Raw genomic sequence first — 10,373 nt, 5'->3', positions numbered from 1 at the left:
GAGCAGGCTGGCCTCGAACTCACAGAGATCCGCCTGCCTCTGCCTCCCGAGTGCTGGGATTAAAGGCGTGCGCCACCACCACCCGGCTAGTTTATTAGATCTTGAAGTGGTAAAAGTTATTTGTTTTCTTTTGGCTCTCCTGACTTGGCATACATGTATTTTTAGGACATAGGCTTCTTCCAGCTAGCCCATCCTTGCTTAAGTACTGGTCATGCTGTTGTATTGTTTTTGAAAGAATGAAATTGTTTATAGTTCTTATAAGAAACTGAAAATTCAGTGTAGTTTATTTGCGTTCTTTTCCAGGGTTCCCTTACTTTGTGACTTTGAACCTCTACACCAGCATGTACTTGCCCTACATAATTTGGTAAAAGCAGCACAAAGTTTGGATGAAATGTCACAGACCATTACAGATCTGCTGAATGAACAAAAGGCAAATGAGTTTTAAATAATTTTATTAATAGAAGATGTTTGCTTGTTATAGATCTTTAGAGGTCTCATTCTGTGTTCCAGGTGTCTGCAAGTCAAGCGTCCCCACAGTCAGCTGCTTCTCCAAGGATAGAAAGTGCAACGACTACCTCACCAAAAACTCCTCCTCCACTAACTGTTCAGGATCCCTTATATCCAGCAGTGTGTCCCCTAGAAGAATTGTCTCCAGACAGCATTGATGCTCATACATTTGACTTTGAAACCATCTCCCATCCAAATGCAGAACAAACAATTCACCAAGCTTCGTTAGACTTGGATTCATTAGCAGAAAGTCCTGAGTCTGATTTTATGTCTGCTGTGAATGAGTTTGTGATTGAAGAAAACTTATCATCTCCAAACCCTATAAGTGATCCACAAAGTCCTGAAATGATGGTGGAGTCACTTTATTCATCAGTCATCAATGCCATAGATAGTAGGCGCTTGCAGGACACGAGTGCACATGGAAAAGAGGGACTGGGAGAGCGTGCTGCTCTGCATGTCCAGCTGGAGAAATGCAAAGTTGCTGCCCAAGACTCTCATGTCGGTATACAAACCATCAAGGAAGATCTGTGCCATCTCAGAACATTTGTACAAAAAGAACAGTGTGATTTATCAAATTCTTTAAAATGTATAGCAATAGAAATAAGAAACATTATTGAAAAAGTCAAATGCTCCCTAGAAATAACACTAAAGGAAAAACATCAGAAAGAACTCCAGTCTTTAAAAAGTGAGTATGAATGTAAACTTGATGCTCTAGTAAAAGACAGTGAAGAAAATGCAAATAAAATTAAAAAATTGAAAGGAGATTTAATATCCCTTGAGGAAGTTTTACAAAGTAAAGACAGTGAATTTGCGTTGATTAAACATGAAAAGGATGCTGTCGTCTTCTTGCAGCATGAAAAGGACCAGAAGTTGGTAGAAATGGAAAATATCATGCGTACTCAAAATTGTGAAATTGAAGAATTAAAGCAGTCACGAGAGATGGCGTTAGAAGACCTGAAAAAGCTACATGTTGAAAATGATAAGAAAATAGAGTCATTGAGAGCTGAATTTCAGAGCTTAGAGCAAAGCCACCTAAAGGAATTAGAGGACACAATGCATGTCAGACACACACATGAGTTTGAGAAAGTTATGACAGACTACAAAGTGTCGTTGGAGAGACTGAAAAAGGAAAATCAACAAAGAATTGACCAGATACTAGAATCTCATGCCTCAACTCTCCAGGAAAAAGAACAACAGTTGCAGGAATTGAAACTCAAGGTTTCTGATTTGTCAGACATGAGGTGTAAATTGGAGGTCGAACTTGCATTAAAGGAAGCAGAAACCGATGAGATAAAGATCTTGTTGGAAGAGAGCAGAACTCAGCAAAAGGAAACTTTGAAGACTCTCCTTGAGCAAGAGACAGAAAACTTGAGGACAGAAATAAGTAAACTAAACCAAAAGATTCATGAAAATAATGAGAATTATCAGGTGGGCTTAGCAGAGTTAAGAGCTTTAATGACAATTGAAAAAGATCAGTGCATTTCCGAATTAATTAGTAGACACGAAGAAGAATCTAATATACTTAAGGCTGAATTAGACAGTGTAACATCATTGCATCATCAAGCATTTGAAATAGAAAAAAACTTGAAAGAACAAATAGTTGAACTGCAGAGTAAATTGAACTCAGAACTGAGTGCACTTGAAAGACAAAAAGATGAAAAACTAAGCCGACAAGAAGAGAAGTATGAGGCTCTCATCCAGAACCTAGAAAAAGACAAGGAAAAGTTGGTCATGAGCCATGAACATGACAAAGAACAGTTAATTCAGAGGCTTAATTACGAAAAAGACGAAGCTATTCAAACTGCACTAAATGAATTTAAGTTGGAGAGAGAACTTGTTGAGAAAGCATTATTAGAAAAAGTTAAACATCTTGAGAATCAAATAGCCAAAAGGTAAGTGTTAGGGTTAGTGTGTGATTATTATGGATGACTCAAATGTATGTTTTAATCATAGTGCATTGATGTATTCATTTGCTGTAGCTAGAGGAACTGAGGTATTTTTACAAAGTAAAGACTTAGAATATTGTTTATTATAACTGTGAAAATGACATTGCATAAATTTACTATTGCTAGAGCTCGGTATGATAGCTTGTGCCTGTAATCCAAGTACTTTGGAAGGCCAAGGCATGAGGATTGCTATGAGCCCAATCGTGGGACACAGTGAACTTGTTCTAGGCCATACCTTGTCTTGAGGAGTAAACAAGCCACAAAATAGATCAATTGTTCAAAATTTCTTTTAGGTTTGTTGCTTTTACTAAATTCTTGAGTTGAAATTTTGTTCTCTTCCCTTGTTGGTATGAGAGTTTAAGTTTCCTGTGCCTGTGGTTTAGCTGAGGCTAAATCAGATGGGAATATATATGCACAGTGTTCCTCACTGTTGGTCTCTTGATACCACAGTTTCATTGTTTTCTCTGGTTGGAAAGATATTTTTAAATTCCAGACTTAAGGATTTTTTTCATTATATTTCATTATTGCCATCTGTTAATATTTTTTAACTACCGCAGATTGGTTTAGAAACATTGTAATCGAAGAATTTTGCCCATTTTGTAGAGTACAGTTGGTGTATCATTTAGTACTGTCTCAAATTGAATATTTTAAAGGGTTACGTGTACTATATATGTGTATGCTTGTGTGTATATGTGTTTGTTTTTAATTCCCACCTCTTGCATCACCACTTTTAAGCACTCTTAATTATCTTCCTGCAATATAATGCTAATTTTAAAATAGCTTTTTGTATTTTTAAGATATGAGAGGGTTTAATAGAGAAATAAGCATTGTGGGGGATGGTTAGAGTACTATGGGAGACAAAAGTTGAAACAGTTTAATTACTATGGAAAAGCTCAGGACCAGAACTGATAATAACATGATAATATTATATTAAGGAATTATTGCAGTAGGCAAAATAAATTGTCACTGTAGAAGTGAGCTTAGTTCTAAGTACAGCATGGACTAGTTAGTTCAAGGTTATTCTAGGTACTAGGGTCAGGATTACTCCATCTACTGATGGAGCCTTTTAAAGAGAAAGCAATCAAACAAAAGGAAATTTAGCAAAACTGACCTGCCTAGATTCTGGCAAGCTGGAGTGATAAGAAACCAAGGTAGGAGATTAAGAATTTGATCCAGTATTCAGAGATAGCAGATTACAGGAGTGGAGAATTCTCTCCAAACTTGTTGCCACAACTGAGCAGTGCAAGCTGGACAAGAGCAGTTGTCAAGATTGGAGTCTAAAGGGCTGACTAATGTTTAGTGAGTCTGTATCAAGCAAGCTCTAAGTGAAATGTCATGAAGATATACTCTGATGCCCTCATCATACTGACAAGCTATGGCAGCACTCAGGAATCTGTTAAAGCATCACATGTCGGCTGAATCTGCAGCATAAATTAATAGTTCTCAGTTACTTGTGAGAGAACTGGCTCCAACCGCTTTTGGAGAACAGGACTGTCTTCTCCTGTCTTCCACACCATGCGGGGGTTCTTTTATCGCCATACTTGAAGCTCTGCAAGGGATTTTGGGAAATGCACAGTCTCTCTCCTGAAGTTTACATGAGATTGCCAAAGGAGTAGCAGAAGAGAGCAGTTTGACATTGTGCCCTTTAGACTCAGTTCTCGGGTGTACATACTTCTTTACCCATGACACTTCAGTATCATTTGTTTCACGTGATGCAACTTTTGTCCCACATATGCCTGAGATTTTCTTATCCTCTCTCTTTTCAAAGGTAAGACTAAAATTGATGATATTTTGTCTTTCCTCAATGGAACATCTGTTCTTTTCTGTTACAATCACTGAAATTCTGTAAGATAAGTTGAAAAGAATTCAGGGTAACCACCATTATCATACTTCACTTCATAAACTGGGGGAACGAAAGTGGTTAAAAAATAAATGCCTTAATGTGGATAGACTTAATTACTTGGTAATTTCTGTAATTACCCTTGCAACTCTAAATATTTATTTGGAGCTTTCTTCTATTACCCACTCCAGTCATTACCTAATTCTTCACCTGACAGGCATGACTCACATCTTTGTGTGTGTACATGGTGGGATTTCCATCTTCAGAGATACATCCATGGTCATTTTCCATGAACTGCCACTATTCCCACCCCCCATCCTTTCAGTACTGAGAATGAAAGCTAGAAGATATCAGGCAGCCGTTATTATACTGAACTAGCCCCAACTTGTCAAATTTCTTGTCACTAGCTTTTTTAATTGGGTGCATAAGAGGACTATGGTTTCATTGCACAGTCCAGATTATCCTTGAACTCAGAACCCCACCTTAGCTTCTTTTGTGCTTGACATAGTCCTGTACCACTATAAATAGCCTTGTTACCAAATTTAATCTAGATCTCTTAAGTCTACTGTCTGAAAATTTTTTCACCCACCCTTAATGAATCATAGGTCCGTACTCCTTCCCTTGTTTTCTTTATGTGACTTCAGATGCTCTGCATGATTCTACAGCCTTTCCTTTGGGAAGGTCACCCTTCCTGCCTGCTCTGCTGCCCGTCAGTGTGGCTTTGCTGCTTCACCTGTGCTTTTGAAGGGTGTCAGCATTTAGGCAGAATCATTAGGATATTTATAATAATTAGGATATTATAAATTCAGGTGTGGAAAAAACAAATGCTGCTATGTATAATCCTCTTAATGAGTTAAGACAGCATAGTGGTTTGAATAAGGAATGATTCCCACAGTCTTGGACATTTGAACACTTGGTGCTCAGTTTGTATCACTATTTGGGGACCTTGCTGGAGGAAGTACATCACTGGGAGCTAGTTTTGAGATTAAAAGCCTTGTGCATTTCCAGTTAATCCTGCATCATGCTTGTGATTGAGAATGAGCTTTCAACTTTGCCTGCTGTTTGCTGCCACAGCTTCCCTCCAATCATGAAAGACTTAGCCTCTCAAGCAAAAGGAAAATACTCCCAAACTCTAGGGTTTTAATTATGATTATCCTGTAGTATCCAGCATATTGCTATGCGTACTTCATTACGAGTGAAGAAACAGTGATTTGTATCTGCTACAAATAGTGGGGTAGCTGCTAGCTCAGGTGGGTGACTTACTGGTCTAGAGTCTTAAACAACTTTTTTTTTTTTTTGAAGAACTCTTTGTGTGTATGGGTATTGTGCCTGCATGCATGTCTGTGTCACATATGTGCCTATTGTGTCTTTACATGCTAAAAGAAGCTGTTATATCCCCTGGAACTGGAATTACAGAGGGTTTCTCTGCTGCCCGGTGGGTCCTAGTAACTGAAGTAGGTTCCTCTGTAAGAGCTGCAAGTACTCCGAGCCAAAGAGCTATCATCTCTCCAGCCCAGTGCCAGGGTTTTTTTGTTCTTTGGGTTTTTTGTTGTTGCTTTTGTATGTATGAGTGTTTTGGTTGCATGCATAAATATGTACCACATGTGTGACTGATGCCTACAGAGCTCAGAAGATCCCTTGGGACTGCAGTTAAAGGTGGTTATAAACTGCCATGTGGGTGCAGGGAATCAAAGCAGAATCCTCTACAGGAGCAGAGTGGTAAGTGCTCTTACTACTAAGCCAGCTTTCCAACCCCACAGCACATAGTCTCAATACATAATGTTTTCCTGATGAGTCACGGTAGGCTCAGGATGACCTGTGGTACGGTATCCTCTCAGATGTCTAAGGAAGGCAGAGTAGTCAATTGCTGGCCCAGGTCTTGTTATTCAGTGGAAAATATAATTTTCTAGAGCTAATTAGATTCCCAAATACCCAATTTAAACTTTATTGTTTTGTTTTTTTCTATTTTAGTAAGTCTTTATCCAGCCCGTTTTGTGGGCTGACACTAACTGACCACTGGGAAAGATTGTCTAGGATGTGTCTTCTGATATCTGCTTTGGATCTGCTGCCTGAAGAAGAGTCATATTTTGTCTCCATGATTTGCCTTTAATTGTTCTCTGCCACTGCAGAATCCAGTTATTTTCATTAAATACATTTCATTTCAGCTCTTATCTAACCTCGACAGCCTGTGACACACAGAGAGTTAGTCCTTCAGGCCTAGGTTTTTTTGAACAATTGGGTAAATATTCCTTTAAACATTCTTAGGGTGTACTTAAGAAATGCTCTCTGATGCCTTCCAGTAGAGGCAGGATTTTTTTTTCAGACATTTTCTATTCAGTCCCCTTTTACCTAAGAAATCTTTACTTGACCCTGAACATATGTATATACTTATACAATGAAAAACATACTGCTAATAATAGGTCAGATTTATTTTTAAACCTTTCTTGATATAAATAGGATTTTACCATGGTTAACCTAGCAGTACATTTTGATTGAAATATAACATTATTTAATACATACTTAGTAGTCTTCCCATAATTTTGCATGTCCTTTGTTATGAAATCAAAATGCAGTAAGTGTTAATTTTCATTGGTTTCATTGTGGGACATGAAACTGCTAGAGAGCCACACACACACACACACACACAATACACACGTGCGCGCGCGCACATCAATGTCTTGTACATTGAAAAGAAATCCTGTGTGATTTTGCAAACACCATGAACACTAGTTCACTAATTTATACAAATGTTGACATGTTGTAAAATGAAGCTGGCAGTACATATCCAAAATATTTGTATAAGTATTTTAATGTAAGGTGCATTTATTATTATTTTTTGATTAGTTGTCAAAGAACTTTATAAATATTTTTCGTTTCATGGCACAGATTTTTTTTTTAATTGTATGTGCATTGGTGTTTTATCTGCTTCTTGTCTGTGTGAGGGTGTCAGATCCCCTGGAGCTGTAGTTACAGCTGTGAACTGGTGTGTGGGTGCTGGAAATTGAACCCAGATCCTCTGGAAGAGCAGTCAGTGTTCTTAACTGCTGAGCTATTTTTTCAGACCCAGCTAGAATTTTGCATACTTAAGGAAGAACTAATTCTTACTGTGTTAACAACAACAAAAAAAATACCTTCCTCTTCTCACCATTATAATGAAGGGTAAGATGTCAGATGTATAGTTCTGAAGTAGTTTTTAATTTGTTATGGTGTCTGGACTTCCATCAATACAAGTAGCAGATGAAAAAGACATTACCATCTTAAGAAAATAACCTATAATTTTATGTTGAGGTCTTTGATCCATTTGGACTTAAGTTTTGTGCATGGTGATAGATATGGGTCTATTTGCATTCTTCTACATGTTGATATCCATTTCGCCAGCACCATTTGTTAAATATGCTTTCTTTTTTCCATTTGATATTTTTTGCTTTTTTGTCAAAAGTCAGGTGTTCATAGGTGTGTGGATTAATATCTGGGTCTTCAATTCGGTTCCATTGGTCCTCCTGTCTTTTTTTTCAGTACTTTAGCTCTGTAGTAGAGTTTGAGGTCAGGAATTGTGCTGCCTCCAGAAGTAGTTCCTTTACTGTACAGGATTCTTTTGGCTATCCTGGGCTTTTTGTTTGTTTGTTTGTTGTTGCTTTTCCATATGAAACTGAGTATGGAATGCCTGATCTGGTTTTCCACTTTGTCATTTCAGACTGCTATCTAAGCTGAGTCTGATTGACTTAAACAGAACCACTTAAGGATGGCAGCCAATTAGTGTTGGATTTTCAGTGCCTCCTTTATCACTACTACCACCCCTTTCCCAGAAGGCAGTTGTCTGCGCCGGAACAAGCCAGTGGTGGTGTGGAAAAGCAAAGCAGTTACTGTTTCACTACTGTGTTAGTTAATTCATCTCAGGCTTTAGGGTAAAATAAAATAAAATTACGTACCTGATAACCATGTAAAATCATGTCCAGTAAAAACTCATTGTAGAATATCTTTTGGCACGGGATGTGCTTTTTGTTTTGAGATGGCTGGAGATGATGTCTTTTTGGTAGAATGTTTATCTAGTTGGAATAAAGCCCTGGGTTCAATTCCCACCACTCAGGAGGTGGAAGGAAAAAGAAGGCCAAGGTCACCCTCAACAGCAGACGTGAAGTAGAGGCCAGCCAGTGTAAAACATCAGTTTGCATCCCAGGATAATTATTGGTTGTTCTCTATCTTAGGCCTTTTTTAGTTTTCATTGTGCGGTACACCCGTGCTAATCACAGGGAGTAAGTGTGGTGGCTGTATGTGCTTGCTTGACTAGAACCAACTCTTCTAGCTGTACCCTCTCAGCCCAGCATTTATCCTGAAACCGTGCACCTGGCAATACAAAGATAAAAACCATAGAATGATAAGTATTTGCCCCTGTGCATACATGTCCCCAGTGGCACAATCTGTTTTATTCTTAATAATACAAACCTCCTTTTTAGACTTATTTGCTATGTTCTGTTCTTTTTATCATGGTATCATTCAGAAGGCATTTTGTTACAGTAAAATTTGAACATATCACTCTTTCAGCTCATTCTATACAGACTTTCTGTCTTTGATTATCTAATGTGGCCAGTTCCCCTCTAGCTGTAGGGATAATTCTTCAGCTACTGTATTAGCTCTGCCCGTGCCTGGTTATCCATTGTTACAGTCCTGAGACTTATATTCTGTTTTCTCATTAACATTTCCTGTGTGCAGCCCTGCTAACTGCATTCTAGCTATGTCAAAGCTTTAACTTTCACAGTTCCGTTTCTTTCAACTCAAAGGAGAAATAGAAATAAATCCTTTACCTTTAATTGGTTGTGTTACATTAATTAGAAAATCCCAACCTTTCTGCACTAAGCCAAAAATCAGACATCTCCAAGTGTGTGTGTGGAAGATTTGCCTGAGTGTTGAGATTTGAGTTAGTTTTCTCTATAAATAAAAGATTCCCAGTGATTTTTTTTCTACATTATTTCAGTTCTTACAATATTAGTTGTACATTGCTTCCATTATTATAATAGGGGTGAGCAAACTAAAATCTCTGGTTATAAATGCATCTCTAGTACAAAAAAAAAATCCAGTGTCTTTTAAAATCAAACAAAGACACACTGAAAATTAATTTTCTAATAATAACACAATAGCCTTTATTTTGTTGTAGCATTTTTAAAGAATTACATAGAGAGGTATTGAGAAAGTCTGGTCGTGCAGACCAGGCTAACTTGATACTGTGTGAAGCCCAGGCTTGGGTAAACTTTACTAAAACTTGATGCTGGGATTATAGACATGAACTACCATGCCTGGCTTGTCTCAACAGCTTTGAAGAATTTTAGGAATCTTTTGTTTGTTTGTTTGTTTTATTTTTTTTTAGTTGTTGCAAAAAAATTTCCCATTTCCCTCCCCCTCCTCGCACACATCGCCCCTCCCCCCACTCCCCTTCTCCTTTCCCTCTCCCCCCCACTCCATTCCCCCTCCCTCTGGAGAATGAAGAGCAGTCCAGATTCCCTGCCCCGCAGGAAGTCCAAGGTCCTCCCACTTCTATCCAGGACCAGGAAGGTGAGCATCCAAACAGGCTAGGCTCCCACAAAGCCAGTTCATGTATTAGGATTGCCATTGTCCTTGGCTTCTCATCAGCCTTCATTGTCCATCACATTCAGAAAGCCCGGTTTCATCCCATGCTTATTCAGTCCCAGTCCCGCTAGCCTTGGTGAGCTCCCAATAGATCAGTTCCACTGTCACAGTGGGTGGGTGCACCACTCGTGGTCCTGACTTCCTTGCTCATGTTCTCCCTCCTTCTGCTCCTCATTTGGATCTTAAGAGCTCAGTCCGGTGCTCCAATTTGGGTCTCTGTCTCTATCTCCTTCCATCACCAGATGAAGGTTCTAAGGTGATATGCAAGATATTCATCAGTATTGCTATAGGATAGGGTCATTTCAGGTTCCCTCTCAGTTGCTCAAGGTACTAGCTGGGGACATCTCCCTGGATACCTGCGAGCCCCTCTAGAGTCAAGTCTCTTGCCAACCCTAAGATGGCTCCCTTAATTAGGCTATATATTTCTCTGCTCCCGTGTCCACCCTTCCTTTATCCCA

The 10,373-nt window shown here is 38.7% G+C and overlaps 1 protein-coding gene across 2 annotated transcripts in view; it reads left to right on the top strand.

Annotated features, from left to right (window-relative positions):
- The window catches only part of Rb1cc1 (RB1 inducible coiled-coil 1), a 66,756-nt gene that overhangs the window by 42,894 nt on the left and 13,489 nt on the right, over nt 1–10,373 (top strand). For both annotated transcript variants that reach the window (XM_005362244.2, XM_026786581.1), the window contains 2 exons: nt 304–430; nt 511–2,399. In XM_005362244.2, coding sequence (XP_005362301.1) covers nt 304–430; nt 511–2,399 — 2,016 coding nt within the window. The remainder of the gene's footprint in view (nt 1–303; nt 431–510; nt 2,400–10,373) is intronic.

The sequence above is a fragment of the Microtus ochrogaster genome, linkage group LG5 (assembly GCF_000317375.1).
Source record: "Microtus ochrogaster isolate Prairie Vole_2 linkage group LG5, MicOch1.0, whole genome shotgun sequence".
In the NCBI taxonomy this organism is placed as follows: Eukaryota; Metazoa; Chordata; class Mammalia; order Rodentia; family Cricetidae; genus Microtus; species Microtus ochrogaster.
This window is presented reverse-complemented; position numbering and strand designations above follow the sequence as displayed.